Source organism: Grampus griseus (genome assembly GCF_964374135.1).
Source record: "Grampus griseus genome assembly, chromosome: 2".
In the NCBI taxonomy this organism is placed as follows: Eukaryota; Metazoa; Chordata; class Mammalia; order Artiodactyla; family Delphinidae; genus Grampus; species Grampus griseus.
Window position 1 is genome coordinate 74,152,019 of NC_139018.1, and position 24,832 is coordinate 74,176,850.

At 56.1% G+C, this 24,832-nt stretch overlaps 1 protein-coding gene across 1 annotated transcript; it reads left to right on the top strand.

Annotated features, from left to right (window-relative positions):
- Positions 1-741: 741 nt before the first annotated feature.
- On the top strand, positions 742-24,832 carry LOC309819257 (myosin-6; the record flags this gene model as incomplete). The annotated part of the gene is made up of 37 exons (XM_082649387.1): positions 742-942; positions 2,074-2,217; positions 2,462-2,618; positions 2,716-2,743; positions 3,029-3,140; positions 3,403-3,495; positions 4,417-4,480; positions 4,746-4,844; positions 5,273-5,376; positions 5,461-5,599; positions 7,566-7,834; positions 8,113-8,283; positions 9,492-9,801; positions 10,490-10,560; positions 10,851-10,938; positions 11,029-11,146; positions 11,292-11,415; positions 11,685-11,821; positions 13,100-13,355; positions 13,478-13,720; positions 13,870-14,046; positions 14,332-14,477; positions 14,704-14,794; positions 16,922-17,311; positions 17,663-17,789; positions 17,881-17,999; positions 18,360-18,556; positions 19,102-19,285; positions 19,459-19,624; positions 19,755-19,879; positions 20,788-21,096; positions 21,330-21,533; positions 22,332-22,457; positions 22,658-22,933; positions 24,082-24,177; positions 24,299-24,433; positions 24,794-24,832. 37 exons carry the CDS (start codon positions 742-744, stop codon positions 24,815-24,817), a joined length of 5,820 nt encoding a protein of 1,939 aa, XP_082505513.1. The 3' UTR covers positions 24,818-24,832.

Sequence of the window (24,832 nt, forward strand, 5' to 3'; positions counted from 1 at the left end):
TCCTGCGTGTGCTTTCTCCATGTCTGTCCCTCCTTGGACGGCTTCCCTCTCTTTGTCCAATTTTATTTTGCCTCTTGGTCTTTGTCAGTACTTGTCACTATCATACTTCTTTGTCTGTCTCTCCTCCTGCCCTTCACAGCTGCGTGTTCTAATCTCCTTGCCTCTCTGTTTCCAACTCGGATTCCACTCCTCTCACTGTTACTAGCTCTGCATCCTTTCTTTCCTGTCTCCCTGCCTCTCATCTGCCCGACTGCCCATGTCGGTCTGTCCGACTCGGCTGGCTCTCGGTTTAGCTTCCCGGCTTACTTCTCCCCACGGGGCTACCTCCGTTGTTCCTCATTCTCCTTGTCCGTTCTTCCCTCTGCCTGGCTGTACCTCTGTGGCTCCGCCCATGGTCCAGAGTCTCCAGGATTCTCTGTGAAGAGATCGCCGGGTGAGAACCACCTCAATTTTCTCCTGGAAGCCAGGTTGCTGCTCTCCTCTGAGCAGCTCAGCACCTCGCTTTAGCAAACGCTAGCCAATTCCACCCCACGCAGACCCCTCACAGATTCTCCCTCAGCTTCACGTCAGAGGGCAAGGGAAGCAGAACCCGAGTTGGGGAGGACTGGACCCAGGCCAGGTAGGGAGGTGAGACTGATAGGACCCAGGTGGTGAGGGGGTGGGGCAGAGAGTCAGGGGCAGAGGGCAATGCCACCCACTGAGGCCTGGGCCCTCCTGTCTCAGCCGCAGAGGAGGGACAGGATGACCGATGCCCAGATGGCCGATTTCGGGGCGGCGGCCCAGTACCTCCGCAAGTCAGAGAAGGAGCGTCTAGAGGCCCAGACCCGGCCTTTCGACATCCGCACTGAGTGCTTCGTGCCGGATGACAAGGAAGAGTTTGTCAAGGCCAAGATCTTGTCCCGGGAGGGAGGCAAGGTCACTGCCGAGACGGAGAACGGCAAGGTGCGTGGGGCACAGCACGGGGTGGTGGGTGCAGGGTGGAGCCACATGCAGTGGGAGCTGAGGGGCTCTGGAGAAGAGCCAAAGCCAGTGGGGGTGCTGGATGAGCCCCCTCGAGAAGCCCAGCATCTGAGTAAGAACTGACCTTTCTTGTTAGGTCTGAGCAGGGGTAACGAGGCCCCACGCCAGCCCGTTGCCAGAGAGGATGCTGGCGGCCAAAAACCTCAGCTGGTTTCCTCTTCAGAGGGGACTTGTAGATAAAGAGGGCATAGACACAGCATCAAATGAAGCGCCCTTCTCAAACCTGCGTCCCTCCATTCTGCCTCAGTTTCCTCCATGAACCGAGTCTCCCCAGTCCTCCCCAGCCATACCAAGAGCAAACTTTTACCGATGAACGCAAAGAGCAGGAACTCTTGAGTGGAATGTTCAGTCCAGAGCTGACGACTGGCACTCAGAAATCCACAGTCCTTGTCCCTCGTGCCGGCCACGAGAACTGCCACTGGTCAGCAGCAGTGGCTCAGAACCTCTGGGGACTTTGACCCTGAACCCAGCTCTGCCACTAGCAGCCACCATGCTGGCAAATCATTTAGTTATTCGATCCACAGCTTTCTCCGCTGTAAAAAATGCTGGAATACCTACTTGCAGGATCTCATGATGTCAGGGCACGGCAAACTGACCAGTGGAGATCGAACCATTTGACAGTGACCAATGAAGAGTGTAGGGTAGATGGATGAGATGTTTTTCCGTTAGTGGCAAGGTTTGCCCTGAGCAACTGATGCCCTGAAGTACTGCCCCCAGGAGTCAGGGTAAGGTGTGTGTGCACAGGCCAGAGAGTGGCCAGCCCTAGACAATTAAGCAGGGACTGAAAGGTGATGCTCATGGGCACAGGGTCTGGGGAACTGGCAAGACACAGGGACTCTAGGACAGTCTCTAGAAAGGGCGAGACAGTGGGCAGGTAAATTATCTGGTGTCATGGGAAGCTATGGGCTAGGGCCCAGGCACTGGTGAGAGAAGAGCTAGGGGAACGAGGCCAGGTCACAGCCTGTACTCTGGGAGGAGGTAAGTGGGCAAGGCTGGCAAGGGTCCTGGTGGGAGTGTGGTCACCCCTGTCTTACTGCCGCAACCCCTCCCCAGACGGTGACCGTGAAGGAGGACCAGGTGTTGCAGCAGAACCCGCCCAAGTTCGACAAGATTGAGGACATGGCCATGCTGACCTTCCTGCACGAGCCTGCAGTGCTTTTCAACCTCAAGGAGCGCTACGCAGCCTGGATGATCTACGTGAGTGTGTCCTGCACACGGCGGGCAGCCTGTCCTGCACAGAGTCCAAAGTAGGCCGGGGCGATTCTCTCACGGGGAGGGGGTTGGAACGCTCCCAAAGGGCTCTCTGCCCCTATCCCATCCCTGGTCAGCTGCAGGAAGAGAGGAGCCAGCTGGGCTGACCATGGACTCTTCTGCCTGTCACCACTGCCCATCCCAGGCTCTCCCTTCCAACTTCTCATGACTGCCCTATCTCCCATTTCAGACCTACTCGGGCCTCTTCTGCGTCACTGTCAACCCCTACAAGTGGCTGCCGGTGTACAACGCCGAGGTGGTGGCTGCCTACCGGGGCAAGAAGAGGAGCGAGGCGCCGCCCCATATCTTCTCCATCTCCGACAACGCCTACCAGTACATGCTGACAGGTGGGCTGGCTGCTCTGACCTGTGGCCCCTCAGCCCCACACCCGTGGACCTGGGCCCTCAGCCCTGACCCCATTGCCTCTGCTCTTTTCTCTTCCAGATCGGGAGAACCAGTCAATCCTCATCACGTGAGCAAACACCATCCACCCACAGAGGGGCGTGGGCTGGGGGGGACCCAGGCTGATTCCTGGGGGTGATGGGGTGGGGAGGAAAGGTTTAAGGCGGAGACTGCAAGGAACTGGGCTCTCCGAGGAGTGCCGGAGTGACCTACAGTGCTGGGCAGACTCTGCAGGGAGCTGGGCCCCGGGGGAGGAGATTAGATGGCTGGGACTCTGAGAGAGGAGGGTGCAGTGCTGAACTTTGAATGGAGGACGGTGGGAATCTGGGTTCTGATGGGTCCCTGTTGCCCCCAGCGGAGAATCTGGGGCAGGGAAGACTGTGAACACGAAACGTGTCATCCAGTACTTTGCCAGCATCGCAGCCATAGGTGACCGTGGCAAGAAGGACAACGTCAATGCAACCAAGGTGCCGGGTGGGCCACAGGCTCGGCAGAGGGGGACCGGGGGGTGAGCTGACCAGGTGACCCTTAGCCCTGCCCTGGGAAACACTGTGGACTGCACCCCTGAGCTCAAGACCTACCTGGCAGGAGACACACACTCTGAGGGTCTGAATATGACCCGTTGGAGCTGCAGACCCCCCAGCAGTCCATCCGGCCACACCCCCGGCCTCCCCACCACCACCTGGAGGTGGACTGGAGATGCAGCCCCACGCTCTGCTCCCTCTGCAGGGCACCCTGGAGGACCAGATCATCCAGGCCAACCCCGCCCTGGAGGCCTTCGGCAACGCCAAGACGGTCCGGAACGACAACTCCTCCCGCTTCGTGAGTGCACCTGACCACTGCCAACTGGCCTCATGCGGCCTCGACAAAAAAAGGGGGGTGCAGTTTTGCCAACAGTCACCCCACCTGGTTGATTGTCCTGCATTTGGTTTTGGGATATCAAATAACACACACACACACACACACACACACACACTCCAAACCCTCCCCACTCAGCCTGGCCCCCGAGTGCTGGGAACTCAAGAAAAGAGACCCAGAGCTACCACAGATGTTCCAGAGCCGAGTAACAGGGCTGATTTGGGTCACAGTCTAGATTTTCCTTACGACTGTTTCCAAAGCTCTTCCACACTGGAAGTGGAAAGAGAGCGTGGGCGTTGGAGCCAATTCCCCAGCATTCCATCTGCCCAGTAAGTCCCCACACCTCTCTGAGCCCCAGTTCCTTCATCAGTGAGACAGAGGTAGTAGTAGCTACCTTGCTGGTTATTGGGAGGATTACAAGAGATCATATCAGAGGTACAAACAGGACAGATTCTATCAGTGCTCATTCCTGTGTCATTTCTTTCTTTTTTAAAAAAATATTTATTTATTTGGCTGAGCTGGGTCTTTAGTTGTGGCACGTGGGATCTTCATTGTGGCATGCGGGATCTCTAGTTGTGGTGTGCAGGATCTATTAATAGTTCCCTGACCAGTGATTGAATGTGGGCTCCCTGCATTGGGAGAGCAGAGTCCTAACAGCTGGACCACTAGGGAAGTCCCCTCCTGTGTCGTTTCTGCTCAGAGATCCCTGGGTGGCATGTGGGGATGGGCATCCTCTTCCCTGTTTTACTGATACTAAACTGGGATTCCAAAGAAGTCATTTACATTTCCAGAACCGTCCAGGGCATTCTGGGTTGCGATGAGGTCCAGGATCTCCATGCGTCTCTTCTGGCCAGTTCTCTCACTCTTTGTCCCATCTGCCCCCAGGGGAAATTCATCAGGATCCACTTTGGAGCCACTGGAAAGTTGGCTTCTGCAGACATAGAAACCTGTGAGTACGTGGGGAGCGCTGCCCACACCTCTGGGTCCTCCACCTCTGCCTTCATTCCCGCCGGATGCCCCACCTCAACATTTCCCCTCCATCTTCTGTCTCTGTCTACATTTGCCTCTTGGCTTTAGAATTCTTCTTCCTTTAAACCGTATCTTTCCCCGGGCTCTCTCCACTTGCCATGAGAGCCCTTCTCCCCTGACCTCCATCCTGTTGCTGGCTTGGCTTTTTCCCTCCTTACCTGCCTCCCCGCCTTTCCTCACTTCAGATCTCCTGGAGAAGTCCCGGGTGATCTTCCAGCTGAAGGCTGAGAGGAACTACCACATCTTCTACCAGATCCTGTCCAACAAGAAGCCAGAGCTGCTGGGTGAGCCCAGCCCAATGGTCCTGCTGCCCCCAGCGCCCTCCGCAAGCCCGCCTGTGCAGGGCAGATCCCTCCTCCTCACCCGTCCCGCCAGACTTCTCACCCCCCCGCTTCCATCTGCCCATTGCCTTTCTCTTCCTCCCTCACCTTGGACTCCCCTGTGTCAATTCTTGCCTCCCTTTCCACCCTTCCTTGCTGCTTTACTCCTTCTCCTCTGCATTTGCCTCCCCTTCTCCCACCTGTCATTCGCCCACCATCCTCCCACCCTGGGTCCTCGCCGCCCACTTTTCCTTTTCTTCTGGGCCCTCCCCTTGGTCCTTGCTGACGGTCCTCCTCTCTACCTGCTCCCGCTCTTTCCTTCATCCCACCCCTGCCCCTCACCGTGCCCCCTCCCACCCCCTTGTCCCCTGCCCTGTCCCACGCCTGGACAGACATGCTGCTGGTCACCAACAACCCCTACGACTACGCCTTCGTGTCTCAGGGGGAGGTGTCCGTGGCCTCCATCGACGACTCCGAGGAGCTGGCGGCCACGGATGTGAGCTAGGAGGCAGTGGGCGGGTCCCGGGGCTCCTGGGCCGCCCGCCCCGCCACCCACTCTGCCTCTCTTGCCCTGCCCCAGAGCGCCTTCGACGTGCTGGGCTTCACTCCTGAAGAGAAGGCCGGCGTCTACAAGCTGACGGGCGCCATCATGCACTACGGAAACATGAAGTTCAAGCAGAAGCAGCGGGAGGAGCAGGCCGAGCCCGACGGCACTGAAGGTTCGAGGACAGGAGAGTAGGCGCTGAGAAGGCCTGAGGGGATGGGCGTCTGCCCGTCATGCAGAGACGTTCCTCTGGGAGCACGGTCTCCCATTCTGTGTCCCAAAGGGGTGCCTTTCAACGATTTTTTTTTTTGGCTGAGTTGGGTCTTTGTTGCTGCGCGTGAGCTTTCTCTAGTTGGGGCGAGCGGGGGCTACTCTTCGTTGCAGTGTGCGGGCTTCTCATTGCGGCGGCTTCTCTTGTTGCGGAGCACGGGCTCTAAGAGCGCGGGCCTCAGTAGTTGCGGCACGTGGGCTCAGTAGTTGTGGCTCGCAGGCTTAGTTGCTCCGCAACATGTGGGATCTTTGCAGACCAGGAATTGAACCCGTGTCCCCTGCATTGACAGGCGGATTCTTAACCACTGCGCCACCAGGGATGTGCCCCTTTCAATGATTTTTAAGGAGTTATGTTCACAGTAGCGATGTCAGGACCTTGATAGAGAAAGTGGAAAGAAACCAGGAATAGGAGAAGCAGGTGGTTGAAAGGCTGTGCTTTCTCCCAGGGCGGGCTCAGCCCCACCCCAAGTCCACCTGGCCCAGGCTCCAGGCTTTCTTCTCCATTAGAACCTAGCCAGATGCCACCCTGCATCCCAGACAGGCTGGCTCCCAGAGGACCTGAGGTTTGTGGGTGGGTGAAGGCAGGGACATGGGAGAAGTGGGCAGACAGGGAGGCACCTCTCAATCCCGCTAGCTTCTCAACCCAACTGCACAGAGCAGAAGTGAATTGGGGAGATTTCCTTCTGCACCCAAGACACCCCCAAGCCCAGGAAAGCAGAGAACTGATCTCTGCACACCCCTATCACTACTGCAGTGTGTATGTGAGGGATGCCCAGGCCTTGGGTGAGCCCCTCACAGCCTCCGTGCCATGTTCTGTTTGGGAGGCAGGAAGCCAAGGGTCAGGACACAGCTCAGGGCATTGGCACATCACCCACATCGCTGGGTCTCAGTTTCCCCCTCAGTGGAATGGAGCGAAAGTCCTTCCCAGCTCCCTCTAAGGCTATCTCGAGAATCCTTTGAGAAGGAGATGTGAAGGGGTGTGAACAGGGCTGGCCCACCTTCAAGGACCCCTTCTCCATGTCTGTCCAGATCAAATGCCAAGCCTCAGTTTCACAATAGCATGTTGCCAGTTATCACAAAACTCTTGAAATTAACCAAATAAATTCCTTCTAAATAGATATCATATGTTGGATGGCACATTTGGAGAGCTGGGGATTGGGGGAGGGTGACCAACATGCTATTAGGAACCTTGATTTCCCAGCCAGCCATGTTGGCCAACACATAGATTCAGGGTAGAGCAGGCCCAGTCCTGGGCTAGATCCTGGGATTGGGGACAAAGGAGGAAAGAAGCAGAGGACAGCATCAGCCACAGTCCCTGCCCTGGAGAGATGAAGGGATGCAGTGTGGTAGGAGGTCCTGGGGTGAGGGAGGGGCCTGGGCTCCAGCCTGACTCGGGCACACACTGGCTGTGTCACCATTGCAAGTCTTGTGCCCTTCAGGCCTCTATTTGCAACTCTTTTTTTTTTTAATTTATTATTTACTTTTGGCTGCGTTGGGTCTTCGTTGCTGTGCGCGGGCTTTCTCTAGTTGGGGCGAGCAGGGGCTACCCTTCGTTGCGGTGCGCGAGCTTCTCATTGCGGTGGCTTCTCTTGTGGCGAAGCACGGGTTCTAGGCGTGCAGGCTTCAGTAGTTGTGGCACACGGGCTCAGTAGTTGTGGCGCACGGGCTTAGTTGCTCCGCGGCATGTGGGATCTTTCCAGACCAGGGCTCAAACCCGTGTCCCCTGCATTGGCAGGCGGATTCTTAACCATTGCACCACCAGGGAAGTCCCTATTTGCAGCTCTTTAACGAGAGAGGCAGGACCTGATGGTCCTGGGCAGGGAAAGAGGGTCTGCTGAAAGTGCTTGCTTATCCCTTTCCTTCTCCACCAGATGCTGATAAGTCCGCATACCTCATGGGGCTGAACTCAGCTGACCTGCTCAAGGGGCTGTGCCACCCTCGGGTGAAGGTGGGCAACGAGTACGTCACCAAGGGGCAGAATGTCCAGCAGGTGTACTACTCCATTGGGGCGCTGGCCAAGGCCGTGTACGAGAAGATGTTCAACTGGATGGTGACGCGGATCAACGCCACCCTGGAGACCAGGCAGCCGCGCCAGTACTTCATAGGCGTCCTGGACATTGCCGGCTTCGAGATCTTTGACGTGAGTGGGGAGCCCCGGGGCCGGGAGAACAGTAACTCACTGGTTCGCACAGGCAGCCACCGCTGGCTGAGCCGGCTGCAGGCCAGGCGCGGGGACGGCGGTGTGCTCTGGTGGAGACGGTCATGTGTCTTCAGGGCGCCCTCCCTCCCCGCCCTGACAGGGGAGGGGAGGGGCCAGCTGCACCCCTTGCCGGGCTGGACGCGGCCCTGGGCGCACCGCATGGGCCACGGACAGCTGCCCGCCTGACCCGCTCCCCTCCCCCACCCCCCGCTCTGTAGTTCAACAGCTTTGAGCAGCTCTGCATCAACTTCACCAACGAGAAGCTGCAGCAGTTCTTCAACCACCACATGTTCGTGCTGGAGCAGGAGGAATACAAGAAGGAGGGCATCGAGTGGGAGTTCATCGACTTCGGCATGGACCTGCAGGCCTGCATCGACCTCATCGAGAAGGTGCCGCTTCGGCCCCTCCGCCCGGTCCCCTTCACCCGCCATCCCAGACAAAGTGGCAGCCCTGTCCCTCTACACCCAGGAAACTAGTCCCAGAACCCCAAGCCCTGCTTTCACACACCGTGACATCACAAGTGTACACGGGTCCAGCCCTTCCTTCTCTCCCCAACACCTAAGACCTTGTCCTGTCTGGTGGACACCTCCCAGGGTCTTAAGAGGGGGGTGTAGTGAAGGTGAGGGTTCCTGCCCCCTCTGACACCCCATGAGAAGTGTCATTCGTGGAAAGAAACTAGGCTGAAACTAGACATGTCGGCTTCCCATCCTCTCCCTGTTGGCTGAGGATAAGCCTGTGTTCAGCTCCTCTTATCTATGGAGGTTCCTCAGAGGAGACAGGACGGAGCTGGTGGGAGGCTCCCAGTGCTCACTTGCTCCCGGGGCTCCATTGCTGATGGAGGCCAGAGGCCGCAGCAACTGCCCCTCCCCCAGCCCAGCCGCGGCCAGTCAGAAAACAGGGCCTTCCCCACAAGCTCTGCATAGTTATCCAGGGTGCTCCTCTTCCAGAGGCCTCAGATTTCCCTGAAATTGTATGTAAGAGTGTGTGTGGACTGGTCGTGGGCAAGGTGTATATGCAAGTGTGTGTGTGTGTGTGTGTGTGTGTGTGTGTGTGTGTGCATTTCTCTGGGGAGGGAGTCTTTGGATTCGCCAAATTCTCAGTAGGATCCCTGTCCCAAGAAAAGTCAAGAGCTGCTACACTTTCTGAAGTGCAGGACATTGTGCAGAACCTGGATCCCGCTAACCGTTCCTTGAACGATTGTTACCCGTCATATAGGCAGGAGTCTGGCCTGCCCTGTAGTCTGGTGCCTCTGACACATTTCTGTCCCAGCCTTCACCCCGTGCTGGGGCAGGGAGCCATTCAGGAAGAAGGGGCTGTTCTTGAGCCCTGGGGGGCCGGGGGCTGGGGATTGGGAGTACAGGGCTCTTCTCTGGGTCCACTGGGGCAGAAAGGTTACATTGCCCAGATCTGAATGTATTCGGATTTAGGTTAACTCCAGGAATATTGGCTTCCTGTATCGGGACACGAGGTACCAGCTCAGGCTCTCTGTGGCCTGCCTGCTACACTGGGCTGCAGTCTCTCCTCCGTCGGGGTATGGGACTCTGCAAGCCTGGGAGTGCACTCAGTGATGCTCTCCCCCTCCCCACCCTGCCATCAGCCCATGGGCATCATGTCCATCCTGGAGGAGGAGTGCATGTTCCCCAAGGCCACTGACATGACCTTCAAGGCCAAGCTGTACGACAACCACCTGGGCAAGTCCAACAACTTCCAGAAGCCGCGTAATATCAAGGGGAAGCCGGAAGCCCACTTCTCCCTGATCCACTACGCCGGCACGGTGGACTACAACATCATAGGCTGGCTGGAGAAGAACAAAGACCCGCTCAACGAGACAGTAGTGGGCTTGTACCAGAAGTCCTCCCTCAAGCTCATGGCCACACTCTTCTCCTCGTATGCCTCCACTGATGTCGGTAAGAGGGCAGCCCTGCACTGCCAGAGCAGTTCCGGAGGTGCAAGGGGCTAGGATCCCGCTGCTTCAAAGCACACAACTCTAAAGGCAGGAGGGAGCCCGTGAGCCACGGGAGGGGGTCAGGAGATCCCACAGCGGCCCATCTCTACCCCTTCTGTGGAAGTACCATTTTGCCCTTTGGGTTATGGACGTTGTTGTACATGCTGTGCATCTCTTCAAGACTCTGAGCAACTGAAGATCAGTGAGAGTGGCACGCACATCACTGCAGCAGGCCTGGCATGGAGCCGTGCCTGCAGGAGGTCACAGTAAATGTTGAGAGGATCACTGAACATACAGTAGAACAAACGAGCCTCCAGTTCAGAGAAGGAAGAGAAAGGGTGTGAACTGAAACGATGAGGGTAAAGTACAAGAAGAAAAGTAGAAAGTGGAAAGATGTAAGCATGGGTAGGGGTTAGAAGGGAACGGGAAGAGAAAGCACAGATGTTATTTCAATGCCTGCTTTGTGCCAAGCACTGGAAAGGCACGCTCCATGCTTGATCTTTTCTAATCTTCTCCTCCTCATGAGAAAACTGAGACTTAGAGAATAACTTGCCCAAAGTCACACATCTAGTGAGCAGCAGAGCCTTGTCCCTACCCGAGGGCTCCTCCGTTTTCAAGCCCTTGTTCATCATTCCTTCTCTTGTTATTAGGGGACAGCAGTAAAGGCAAAGGAGGCAAGAAAAAGGGCTCATCATTTCAGACAGTATCGGCCCTCCACCGGGTAAGAAGGGCCCAGGGATGCCAAGAGACTTGTGGTGGGCAGGCCCAGCCCAGAGCATTTTGTCTGCACCACCCTAACCTGATGCTCTGAGTTTGGAGAGGAAAGAAGCTAGAGTTATGTGGTCATTTTTGGCATGTAAATTCTATACAAGCCTGAACTCACATCATAAATTATGTATCAGCTCCCTATCCCTTTGAGGGTTCTGGTGACAGGTTGTCTGGGTCCCAGGGCTCAGGGACCAAAGGGATGGTCCCTGTGGCTCCTGACCTCCAACTCTCATCCACCCCCAGGAGAATCTGAACAAGCTGATGACCAACCTGAGGACCACCCACCCTCACTTTGTGCGCTGCCTCATCCCCAATGAACGGAAGGCTCCCGGTGAGCGATGCACAAGCGTCTAGTCTGGAGAGGGCACTTGGCATCCACTTGCCCTAAGGCTGACCCCCTCCCTCTCCCTTCCTGCCACAGGGGTGATGGACAACCCCCTGGTCATGCACCAGCTGCGCTGCAATGGCGTGCTGGAGGGCATCCGCATCTGCAGGAAGGGCTTCCCCAACCGCATCCTCTACGGGGACTTCCGGCAGAGGTGGGTACCAGGGCCCCCCAGGGCTCAGGGAACAGAGGGAGCATGGGCAGCCTCGGATGGGAGGGGAGTCTTCAGGTGGCCTCAGATTCTGTGGGCAGAGCAGATCAGTGCAGAACGTGGGTAACTACGGGCACCTCCCTCCCAGGTACCGCATCCTGAACCCGGCAGCCATCCCTGAGGGCCAGTTCATTGACAGCAGGAAAGGATCAGAGAAGCTGCTGGGCTCCCTGGACATTGACCACAACCAGTACAAGTTTGGCCACACCAAGGTGAGTCTAGAGCCCCTTAGGGTGGCGTTGCAGGATGTGCGACCATGCTGAGTGGACCAGCTGGTAGCCTGATTCCTGGCTACCCGTATCAACAAAGGGCTGGAACCCAGGCTTCCTTTCTGTCTTGTTTTTCACATTTCACTCCCAGGTCTAGGATGTGTGGGTAACAGGGCCCTGGGAAGCTGAGCCAGGGTCTCCCACACTCTCCCTCCACCCTGACTACCCTTCTCTGAGGCTGTGGCCCCCTTGGCTCTACCCCTTACCCCCAGGTGTTCTTCAAGGCGGGGCTGCTGGGGCTGCTGGAGGAGATGCGGGACGAGAGGCTGAGCCGCATCATCACCCGAATCCAGGCACAAGCCCGGGGTCAGCTCATGCGCATTGAGTTCAAGAAGATCCTGGAGCGCAGGTGAGGCTGGATGGAAAGAGAGAGGCACTCCCAGAGATGTAAGAGGCAGACAAGCAGAGCGAAGTGGCGTGGGTCAGGAAACCTAAATTCAAATCCTGGCTGCACCACTTACTAGCTAGCCTGAGCAAGTGACTTTGCCACTCTGGGTCTCATTTTGAATTCTTTAAAAAAGAAAATTCCCCTTAGGGAAATACAAATTAAGACTCCAATGAGATACCGTTTTAAAACACTAGATTGACAAAAACCAAGAAGTCTGACCCACTGCTTATGGATGTGTAAATGTGTGCAATCTCTTTGGAAAACAATGTATCATTTTCTTTTAAAGTTGAACAGTTACATACCTTTCCACTCCTGAGTGCATTCCCACAGAGAAACTCCTGCACGTGTTCAACATGAGACAAAAAAATGAATCTTTATGGTAGCATTGGTCAAAATAGCAAAGATCTGGAAACAACTTGAATTTTCATCCACAGGAGAATGGGTGAATAGTAGTATACTCATTCAGGGGAATATTATAAAGCAATGAAAAAGGAGGGAACTAAAACTACATGGTACAATACGTTTGCGCCTTAAGAGCATATTGCTGAGTAAACAAAAGCAAGTCACAGAAGGATACTTATTGTGTGATGCAATTTTTATAAATCTCAGAAATAATTTTTAAAATAGCATATTGTTCAAAGATGCATACACACATGGTTAAAATATTTTTTGAAAAAGTTAGGAAACAAAAAACACAAGATTCGAGGTAGTGGCTGCTTCTGGTGGAAGGACCAGGAAAGGGGATGGGGTGGAGCCCACAGGCAGAATCAGCGATGGCAATGCTCTAGTTCTTGTTTGGGTGATGAGTTCATGGACAGTCATTTTGTTTCATGCTTCATAACTTACACATATATTATAGATATTCCTAAATGGAAAATATCATATTTTTAACATGCTTGAGGTTCTTATGAGATTAGAAACACCGAACACAGTAGACATTCTACTGTGGTAGACATTCTACTGTGGAAGTGGTAGCTTCCATAGCTACTAATACTCCAGTAAGGAAGATATAAACTGCCCTTTTGTTGAATTGATCAATCAATAACTATTTATGGAGCAACTCCATGTTCAGTGTGGTTATGCTGAGGTGGGGTTGCCTATCAAGGCTACAAGACAGGGTTCCTGCCGTCAGGTGCCTACAAACTTGCTTAGATGTGCTGGGAGCCGAGTGCTGCTGGCCCCATGATTGCGAAGCGCTCTTTTACAGTGCCCTTCCCTGCCTCCATGTTTCTTTGCCAGGGATGCCCTGCTGGTAATCCAGTGGAACATTCGGGCCTTCATGGGGGTCAAGAATTGGCCCTGGATGAAGCTCTACTTCAAGATCAAACCGCTGCTGAAGAGTGCAGAGACAGAGAAGGAGATGGCCACCATGAAGGAGGAGTTTGGGCGCCTCAAAGAGACGCTGGAGAAGTCGGAGGCTCGACGCAAGGAGCTGGAGGAGAAGATGGTGTCCCTGCTGCAGGAGAAGAACGACCTGCAGCTCCAAGTGCAGGCCGTGAGACCATTTCTCCTCTCCCCTCCCCTGGATTATAGCCCATCTCATCACCAGGGACTGAGTCTCAGAGCTCTGGCTCTCTTTAAGACCCTGGATCTCTCCTCTCTGTCCTCTTCTCCCAGGAACAAGACAACCTGGCTGATGCAGAAGAGCGCTGCGACCAGCTGATCAAGAACAAGATCCAGCTGGAGGCCAAGGTGAAGGAGATGACCGAGAGGCTGGAGGACGAGGAGGAGATGAACGCCGAGCTCACGGCCAAGAAGCGCAAGCTGGAAGACGAGTGCTCTGAGCTCAAGAGGGACATTGATGACCTGGAGCTGACGCTGGCCAAGGTGGAGAAGGAGAAGCACGCCACAGAGAACAAGGTGAGGGCAGCTCCCTCTGGCTCCAGCCCGTGTCTCCTCAGGATTCCCAGACCTGAGTGTGGCCCAGGTCCTTGGCATTGGAGGTCTCCACAGATGTCTCTAGGTTGGTGACCTTTGACCCTAAAGGGGATGGGGTTCTTGGTCAACAGGTGAAGAACCTGACAGAGGAGATGGCTGGGCTGGACGAGATCATTGCCAAGCTGACCAAGGAGAAGAAAGCTCTGCAAGAGGCCCACCAACAGGCCCTGGATGACCTTCAGGCTGAGGAGGACAAGGTCAACACCCTGACCAAGGCCAAGGTCAAGTTGGAGCAGCAGGTGGATGATGTGAGTAGTAACAACCATGCTCCATCCCTCTCAGGTTGGGATTTTTCAGGCAACACCAATGGCCAAGGGGTTCCCAATCCCTAGAACTAACTTCCATGACCCCTGCGGCCCTTTTCTTTCTACAGTTCCTCACTAGGCTGGGTCTCTAATGCTTCATGCTTGCAGGGCTAACTCTGCTGGTTTGACTTCCAATCCCATTGGACTTTGGGTTTAGACGGGAGCAGAAGAGGATGCACTGTGGATCTCAGGTTTCCTACATCCTGTTCATTTTCTTTTCTCCACCAGCTGGAGGGATCCCTGGAGCAGGAGAAGAAGGTGCGCATGGACCTGGAGCGAGCCAAGCGGAAGCTGGAGGGTGACCTGAAGCTGACCCAGGAGAGCAACATGGACCTAGAGAACGACAAGCTGCAGCTGGAAGAAAAGCTCAAGAAGTAGGAGCCTGCAGCGGCCAGGAAGGGCTACTGAGGGTGTCTGGCCTGAGGGTTAGAGTGCAAGGTGCTGCAGCACCTCTGGCCAAGGCTGCTCTGGGCACACAGCCCCCACCCCCAACCTTCACCCTCGGGGCCAGGGGGAGGGGACTGGTCCTCGAATACCGAGGCAGAAGGAGAGGATGGGCACAGGGAAAGGAAAACCACCTGTCACCCTCTTCTCCTCCAGGAAGGAGTTTGACGTTAATCAGCTGAACAGTAAGATTGAGGATGAGCAGGCACTGGCCCTTCAGCTGCAGAAGAAACTGAAGGAAAACCAGGTGAAGTTCTTCTGGGTGTAGCCACCGGGAGCTCAATGGCGCTGAGGCAGCTGAGGCTGTAGGAGCTGCTTAGGGTTCTAGACAGTATCTAGAACTCCAAGCCGCCCGGAGGCCCCAACAGCCCTGACTTACAGGCACTTGGGAACATCAGCCTTCCCCCATTAGAGCAATAGTGTCTTATTTCAGCAGGACTATTTGGGGGAGAGGGTGGGGATCATACTTACTAAAAGGGCTTCTCTTGCTGAGCTATGCTCCACCTCATGGGTTTGCTGCTCTGGGACAATTGGCAGGGCTCCGTTCTCCTCTAACCCTTACTTTTGGTGCTTCTCCCCACTTCATGGGGGTGAGAAGGGCCTTCATGGAGCACCTTGCCATGGGAAGCTCTGTTCTTATTCTTCCCGGGTATTTACCCTAGCCACTAACTCAGGTTGGATCCCCACAGAGCACCGTGATATGGAGTCAACTCCCGCAAACTTAAGCAAGTCACTCCCCGTCCTGAGCCTCAGATTCTCCTCTCATCTGTAAAATGGGACTAATGACCCCTGCCTTGCAGAGGACCAGAAGAGACATTGTACAGGAACCCACTTTGTCAACCAAGAGGCAACATATATATGTTATTTTAATATAGCTCAGGCTAGAGAAGTGAGCCAGCCACTTGCAAGAAGATGTTCTTTTGTCTTTCGCATGGCTTTCTCATCCCTCTGCAGGAGGAGATTGAATTAACAGCCAGAGCCTCCCTTGCCTTTAATGAACTGAATTTTAATGTGCTTTTAGTCCCATGTTTGTCAGAAGAGCCCTGGAAGCAAGGAAGGCAGGTACTCTCGTTCCCATTTCATAGCTGCAGAAGCTATACGGCCACATCTGGACATAGTGGCCCCAAGGCCACAGGGACTCAGCTATTTATCCTCTCATTTTCTTATGAGGCCACTAGTGGAGAGAGCTAATCTCCCCTCAGCATTCAGGGTCGATGGCCCAGGGTGCAAGTGACACATGAACACAATTCCCCTCCTCTAGGGGCTGCTCAGGGGCTGGTCTGCCTTCAGTGATACTCTTCCCTCCCATCTTCTTGGGTGCCCCTTCTGGGTTTTAGCCTGAATATTAGGACATCCCCAGGTTCTCCTAGCCTGGTCTGGGCAACCTCTTTGACTGTTGAACCCAGAACAACTGTGCTGTTATCCTCACCAGGTCTTGGCAGTGGGCTGTGGCTCCTCCTTCTTCCTGCCCAAGCTCTTGCACTCAGTCCCCATTCTCCATCCTGGGAGCAAGGGTCTGGTGGTTCTCTCTCTCCTGCTCCCAGGACCCCCTCACACACATTCCATCACCACCATCCATAACCACAGGTGAAGGGATCCCACCAATCCTCCCCTTTGCTCCTTGCTAGTCAGACAACAGATCAAAATTGTAAATGGGACATTCTGCCAATTTAGTCAGGCCAAGGCTAAGACCAGAAGGTAGGGACATGATACAGAGGAGGGCACCCTGCTAGCACTCACCGGGCCTGGAAGGGAACAATTAAGCTGGAACCGAGCCCTGGGCCTAAATAAAGTAAGCCCTGGAGAGTGAGGAATGTGGTTGATTGGAGTTTGTGGTTAATTCGGAAGATTACAAAAGCTTTTGATTATTTGGAGGCATACTGCTGCAAGTATTTGTAAAATACAAGCACCAGCTTTCCTGCCTTATCATTAGCAGAGCAGAGCCTAGTGGATCTGTGGAATCTTTGAGACCCAGGACCTCACGGGATCTCAAGATCCCTCTCTGAAGACAGATTCTCAGGATTCAGGGCTGCAGATGCGCAGACTGGGTCTGAGATGCCCCTCCGGGAAATGCCTTGAGAGTTTGGCTTCAACCAAATTCCCACTGACGGTCTTGCATTATAGGATGTTTGGCAGCCTGCCTGGCCCCTGCCCACTAGATGCCAGTAGCAACACCCACCCCCTCCCCAAGTCACGACAATCAAAACTGTCTACAGACCTTGTTGACTGTCCCCTGGGGTACAGAATGTCCCCTGGTGAGAACCACTGCTCTGCAGGACCTGGGTGCTTTGGCCAGGAGCCTTCTAGAGCCCTGGGGAGGGGGCTCTGATGGAGGGGTCAGGCGGTGGGTCTGAGCCCCCTATACCCTGCCCAGGCGCGCATCGAGGAGCTGGAGGAAGAGCTGGAGGCCGAGCGCACTGCCCGGGCCAAGGTGGAGAAGCTGCGCTCAGACCTGTCCCGGGAGCTGGAGGAGATCAGTGAGCGGCTGGAGGAGGCCGGCGGGGCCACGTCCGTGCAGATCGAGATGAACAAGAAGCGCGAGGCTGAGTTTCAGAAGATGAGGCGGGACCTGGAGGAGGCCACGCTGCAGCACGAGGCCACGGCGGCCGCTCTGCGCAAGAAACACGCCGACAGCGTGGCCGAGCTGGGCGAGCAGATCGACAACCTGCAGCGCGTGAAGCAGAAGCTGGAGAAGGAGAAGAGCGAGTTCAAGCTGGAGCTGGACGACGTCACCTCCAACATGGAGCAGATCATCAAGGCCAAGGTGGGCCTCTCCTCTCCTCTCCTCGCCCTCTCCTCTCTCACAGCCTCGCAGTGTGCCTTCCTTCCACTTCCTCTCTGCCATCGCTCTTATTCTCACTCCCTTCGTCACCCTCTGGTCTCTCTCCCTCTCTCCCTTGCACCTGCCTTGCCCTCCACCTGTGTCTCCATCTCCTCACCATCTCTCCCTTCTTTAATTCATGCATCCTCTCCAGATTGTGCCCCTCCAGCCCCGCCCCATTTCACCCCCCACCCCCTGCCTCTGTGCGCTCCCCAACCTTGGCCCTCCCTTCCTTCCTCCAGTCAACCCAGCCCCTCCCACATTCACCTTTCTCTTGTCCCTTACCGCCTGAAGGCAAACCTGGAGAAGGTGTCCCGGACACTGGAGGACCAGGCCAACGAGTACCGGGCGAAGCTAGAAGAGGCCCAGCGCTCCCTCAATGACTTCTCCACCCAGCGAGCCAAGCTGCAGACGGAGAACGGTGGGTGCCCCTAACCAGCCCTGTGCCTGCCTCACGGAAGAGCATCAGTTGCCCCCTTCCATGGCCCACAAACCCTTGTTCCCACCTGCAGGTGAGCTGTCCCGGCAACTGGAGGAAAAGGAGGCACTGATCTTGCAGCTGACCCGAGGGAAGCTCTCCTACACCCAGCAGCTGGAGGACCTCAAGAGGCAGCTGGAGGAGGAGGGCAAGGTGAGGCCCGGCTACGGGGCAGCAGACAGGATTGATGGCAGCCCTGGGGCAACCAACCTCAGAAATGGAGCCTGGAAGCTGCAGAGAGGCTGCTAATGAAAAACCCTCCAGGCCAGGTTCTTCCACTCTTCAGCTAAGCCACACCCGAACATCACTGAGTGCCTCCTTTCTTATTTGGAAGGGATGGGCAAACTGGGAAGGTACCTTAAGATGTTGAGATTCCACACCAGCCCTCACCCTGAAGGAGGCCGGGGCTTGGTTAAAGTTCATAGATATGAAAAGGATCTGGAGAATGGGGACAGGGCCTTCCCTCCCACCTTCCCAGATGCTGAACCCACCTCCCGGTGCCGCCCCTCCCAGGCGAAGAATGCCCTGGCCCACGCGCTGCAGTCAGCCCGGCACGACTGTGACCTGCTGCGGGAGCAATACGAGGAGGAGACGGAGGCCAAGGCCGAGCTGCAGCGCGTCCTGTCCAAGGCCAACTCGGAGGTGGCCCAGTGGAGGACCAAGTATGAGACGGACGCCATCCAGAGGACCGAGGAGCTGGAGGAGGCCAAGTGAGTCCTGGGCAGCCCCCAACCCTGCTTCTAAGAGAGGAAGGCTCGAGAGGACATGGGTAGAGACAGGCAGAGTGGGCACGGGAGGCAGATTTGAGGTGGAAGAGAGGAGGTGGGGAGAAACGTGGTGGGCAATACAGGTGCTTGCGAGGGAGCTGGGATCCTGCACTCTGAGTGAACCCTGGCTGGCCCTGACTCACTTCCTGTGACGGGCGAGCTTTTGGCCCGGGTTATACCTGATGCTCACGTATAAGACGAGCAAAAAGCTTGTTGGTCAGAGGAGCTACCGCCGATCAGCCTGGGTGGGGAGAAGTGAGGGCTGCCACCCTGAAGCTGCTCCCCATAGGGAAGAGCCTCTGTTCTAGGCACCCGAAGCCCTGGCTCCCTGGAGGCTGGGGTTCCAGGGTCTGAAGGGCTACTCAGTGTCCCAAGGAGCTCTGTGGGAGGGCCGGGCCCTCCTCATCTGGCAGTTCAGGGAGGGGTCGTCCCAAGGCCCCGCTGTTCCCAGGTAGAGTGACACACATACACCCAACCGCGCCGGGCAGGAAGAAGCTGGCCCAGAGGCTGCAGGACGCCGAGGAGGCCGTCGAGGCCGTCAACGCCAAGTGCTCCTCGCTGGAGAAGACCAAGCACCGGCTGCAGAATGAGATCGAAGACCTGATGGTGGACGTGGAGCGCTCCAACGCGGCCGCCGCGGCCCTGGACAAGAAGCAGAGGAACTTCGACAAGGTGGGCCCAGGCTGGGGACTCGCAGCCAGGGGCCAGAGCAGGCGGGCAGGCGGGAGTCAGGAACGTCCTCCCAGGAGGCAGAGGCTGGGAGGAGGCTGAGCCCAGGAGAGGGGCCTGGGTGCCCCTGGACGTGGGGCTGGGGCTGCCCGGTGAGCCGCGTCCCGTCCCCGCAGATCCTGGCCGAGTGGAAGCAGAAGTACGAGGAGTCGCAGTCGGAGCTGGAGTCCTCGCAGAAGGAGGCGCGCTCCCTCAGCACCGAGCTCTTCAAGCTCAAGAACGCCTACGAGGAGTCCCTGGAGCACCTGGAGACCTTCAAACGGGAGAACAAGAACCTGCAGGGTGCGGGCCCAGGCCGGGGGCGGGGGCGGGGCAGGGAGGGTCCGCACGTGGCGCCACCCAGCGGCTCCTAGAGGCGTGCCCCCCGTTGGAGCCCGGCTGCCCCCAGCTGAGCGGCCCGCCCCTCCCACAGAGGAGATCTCCGACCTGACCGAGCAGCTGGGCTCCAGTGGAAAGACCATCCACGAGCTGGAGAAGGTCCGCAAGCAGCTGGAGGCTGAGAAGCTGGAGCTGCAGTCGGCCCTGGAGGAGGCCGAGGTGAGGGCCTGGCTCTGCCTGCACCCCTGCCTCCGACCCTCTCCTACCCACCCCTGCCCTCCTGTCTCTGACTCCGCACTCTCCCTCACCTGGGGGTGACGCTGACCCAAGACAAAATCTATCAGCTCCTTATTCTGAGTCCAAGGTCATATACCCACTACCCATGACTACCTCCAAAGCCAAGGTCTGTGCAAAGGAAAATGCCACACACAGCTTGATCATAGGTTTGTTTCCCACTGGGTTTATAAAGTTGAAACCTGGCCATCATAAAAACCCCTCAGACGGGGTGGGAGCATGGGCTCCGGACTCAAACAGACTTGAGTTTGAAACTTGGCTTCAGGACCACCACTTTGTCATTGGGCAAGTTCCTTAAGCTATCTGTACCTCGGTTTTCTCGTCTGTAAAATGGCATCAGTTGTACATACCTCATGAGATGTTACGCATGACTATTATGAAGATGAAACGAGGTATCGTGCTTAAGCGCTTAATATATGTTAGCTATTGTTACTGTTCATTTGTAAGAACCTAGCGATAGCCCTGAGATTTGGGGCTTCTAACTTTTTTCACTACAGGGTGAGCGACCTGGGAAACAAAGAGAAATGTTCGAATTTCTGGTTGTAAAACTCCTTCCCTTTTCTATGCTATTTTAGATGGGTCGGGATCACGCAGTGTTGGTGCTGGAGGGTCTTGACAGTTGTGAGCTCAGAACACTTTCCTTGACGGAGGAAACCGGGGGTATCCAGCACTTCCTCCCCCAGAGCACCCGGATGGCCTGGGATGCAGGTCCCCCCTCCCCATCTTTCTCAGCTCTTCTCCTCTTGGCTGACACCTTGCATCCTCCCAGTCTCCCTCCCCAATGTACCCTGTGCCCTGACGTCCTCGGACCCTGTCTCCCCACCCACCTCCAGGCCTCCCTGGAGCATGAGGAGGGCAAGATCCTGCGGGCCCAGCTGGAGTTCAACCAGATCAAGGCAGAGATGGAGCGGAAGCTGGCAGAGAAGGACGAGGAGATGGAGCAGGCGAAGCGCAACCACCTGCGGGTGGTGGACTCCCTGCAGACCTCCCTGGACGCGGAGACGCGCAGCCGCAACGAGGCCCTGCGGGTGAAGAAGAAGATGGAGGGCGACCTCAACGAGATGGAGATCCAGCTCAGCCACGCCAACCGCGTGGCCGCCGAGGCCCAGAAGCAAGTGAAGAGCCTCCAGAGCTTGCTGAAGGTACCTGGTGACTCTTGGAAGCAGGAAGTCACCTCACCCAGAGAGGGGCGGTGGCCGAGTTGGGGGGTGGCGTCCCATCACAGCACCAGATCCCTCCTGCCCCCGGGCCGTCGCAGGCACAGGTCCCACCTGAGCCACCGCCAGGGGCTCTCCGCAGCATCCAGTTCAGCTGACGGCCTCCTGATGGGCCAGAGCCCAGCTGCCTCTCTCACGCCCACTCTCGTGATGCGCAGGACACCCAGATCCAGCTGGATGACGCGGTCCGTGCCAACGATGACCTGAAGGAGAACATCGCCATCGTGGAGCGGCGCAACAACCTGCTGCAGGCCGAGCTGGAGGAGCTGCGGGCCGTGGTGGAGCAGACGGAGCGGTCCCGGAAGCTGGCCGAGCAGGAGCTGATCGAGACCAGCGAGCGGGTGCAGCTGCTGCACTCCCAGGTGAGAGTGGGACTTTTGGAGTTGAAAGAAGCACAACTGCATCTACTTGCAAACCAAATTCTCCACAGAACACCATTTTTCTGCAATCCCATACACACTGTTTTCAGCTATACTCGGTAATGAGTTTTTACGTCCATCTCACTGCACTGCCCTGTGGAGTTTTGTTCTGTAATCTAGTACATATGGGAATGACATCACCCACGGATGTGGTCCTCTCTTCCTTACCCCACTCCTTCTATAACTATAATCGCTTCCAGGATACAGTCCCTTTAATCAAGTTTCTCCCATTTTCCTTGGAATATTTTCATCCTCCTGCACAGACGTGTTACTACAGAGCTCAGGAGTAGAACAACAGACCCTTTCCTGCTTGAAGTCTTTCTTCAGAGCCGAGTCCCTTTAGATATAATGTCTAGAATATACCTATTTTCATAGGAAAAGAGAAAGCAGGTGCAAAACAAGGAAAATACTAAAATCAAGACATGTTTTTTAAAAATGACCAGTTCTAATTTTCTCTGGATAGAACTGTAGAATCAGGGGGCTTCCCTGGTGGTGCAGTGGTTGAGAGTCCGCCTGCCGATGCAGGGGACGCGGGTTCGTGCCCCGGTCCGGGAAGATCCCACATGCCGCGGAGCAGCTGGGCCCATGAGCCATGGCCGCTGAGCCTGCGCATCTGCAGCCTGTGCTCCGCAACGGGAGAGGCCACAACAGTGAGAAGCCCGCGTACCGCAAAAAAAGAAAAAAAAGTGTAGAATCAGGCAGCAAAGCATACATTCAATAGTTTTCTTTGCCTTTATCTAGAACACCAGCCTCATCAACCAGAAGAAGAAGATGGAGGCAGACCTGTCCCAGCTTCAGGGCGAAGTGGAGGAGGCAGTGCAGGAGTGCAGGAACGCCGAGGAGAAGGCCAAGAAGGCCATCACGGACGTGAGTGACCGCTCCCCTCAAAAGACTCGAACCAGGCCTGTGGGTCCAGGCCAGGCCACTGTGCTGTAACAGCGGTGACTCTGCCACTCTGTGGGTTTGAGGGCCTCAGGGAGCAAACGGCAGGATGGGAAAGAGGTGATCCTTAATGGGAAAGAAGAGGCCCCGGGGTCCTGTTCTTTTACGCTCTCTGCCGTGCACAGGCCGCCATGATGGCGGAGGAGCTGAAGAAGGAGCAGGACACCAGCGCGCACCTGGAACGCATGAAGAAGAACATGGAGCAGACCATCAAGGACCTGCAGCACCGGCTGGACGAGGCCGAGCAGATCGCCCTCAAGGGCGGCAAGAAGCAGCTGCAGAAGCTGGAGGCCCGGGTGCGGGAGCTGGAGAATGAGCTGGAAGCCGAGCAGAAGCGCAATGCAGAGTCGATCAAGGGCATGAGGAAGAGTGAGCGTCGCATCAAGGAGCTCACCTACCAGGTGCGGGCACGGCGGCTGCTCTGGGGCCAGGCCCTTAGGAGTGGACGTGAAAGCGCATCCCTCGCGCCCCCCCTCTTGACCCACACAGGCCCCACACAGAGCCACCCGGCCCTCTTGCCACCTGCTCCTTGAGAAGCTGTCTTGAGATTAATTTTCTTTCACAATCTCTGCAGATAGTTTGGCTTGAGTCCATGAATTTTTCTAGCGAAGGGAAAATCTACTTCTACTTCTTGAAAGCTCTTTGAACCAGCATTTCCCCAGTTTTTTAATAAACTGAAGCGCTACCATGAAGGCTTCAGAACAGTCCAAGCAATCTTTCCACCAGTCTCAGAGGCAGGGGCATTGTGTGGCATTTTAGTGATAAAAGTCAGGGATGGGAAAAGGCTCAGATCTTCCATGGAACTTCTGGGACCACAAACAGAAGGCCTTAGAGAAAGAAATCCCAAAATGTTCTAAGCCCTCCATCTGTATAGCTCAGAGCTTATGCCTTTGACCTGTTATTTTCACAGTGTGCCTGGGCAGGAGAGACAGAGAAAGGGGTATTGGTCCGTTTGACAGCTGGATATGAGAGACACAGGAAAGAGATACAGATGTAGAACTTCAGGTGTATTGTGGGCATAAGTGGCAATAGCATCCTAGCACATGCAATGATCAATGCAACGCGACATTGGAGCCACTGATCCTGGTGCCCGATACCTGACCCAGTACAACGTATATTGGGTTATGATAGATTAGAATGATCTGGATTTTGATAATCCCTTCTTTCTGCTTTCCTCATTAGTCCTCTCTGGTCACTCCAGAACCACTGGCCAAGAGCGCCTCTGGTGCTCCAGATGAGAGCTGGAACAGCCCTGATGTCTCCATACTATCAGATGAAGAAATCCCGTTTGGTTCCGAGCCCCTCCTCCCATTTCTCACCTTAGGGCCACAGCCCTCCTTGCTTTTTAGATCCTGGACTGAGGACCTTGCCGTGCCCTTTGACCTATAAGTAGTGTCAGAGATGAAGTTTCCCCACCACCTCTTTGACCTGGCCTGTTGGAGGGAAGAGCAGCTAAGGCGTGAGGAGAAGATGGGGTGGTGAGGGAGGGAGAGATAATCGCTCTTGCCTCCACAAAAAAAACTGGCTTCTCCCGTGCATATGCCCCCAGACGGAGGAGGACAAGAAGAACCTGCTGCGGCTGCAGGACCTGGTGGACAAGCTGCAGCTGAAGGTCAAGGCCTACAAGCGCCAGGCCGAGGAGGCGGTGAGTGACCCCGATGGGGCCCAGGCCTGGAGGAGGGGACAAGAAGCCGGCCCCCAGGCTGGGAGTCTAATAACCCCTGGCTCCTCTCGCCTCATCCCCCCGCCCCCCCGAACCCCCGCAGGAGGAACAGGCCAACACCAACCTGTCCAAGTTCCGCAAGGTGCAGCACGAGTTGGATGAGGCAGAGGAGCGGGCGGACATCGCCGAGTCCCAGGTCAACAAGCTGCGGGCCAAGAGCCGCGACATCGGCGCCAAGGTGGGTCCCTCCCCAGACCCCGCTACTCAGCCCCCTAGCAGCGCGGCCCCAATGTCAGTGCCCTCTTAGTGGGCACTCCTCCCCCTGTATTTGGATAGCCCTGAGGGTCCCACAGCACTCACACCTGAGCATCCCCCCTCCTGCTCAGAGAAGCCCCCCACAGACTGGAACCTCCTTAGAAAGCCCAGTCCCACCCCCCCGAACCACAAGGACCCCTGAATGGGACCCCAAGATTCCTGAGGCCTGAACCTCTCCCCACTAAGGGCATCTCCCTTAGGCCTCTCAAAGCCCTAGAGATTCCTCCCCACACCCTTCCTCCCTCCCGCCAGCCGCCCCCTCACACCTTTAATTCTTTCTCAGCAAAAAATGCACGATGAGGAGTGACACTGCCTCTGAGCC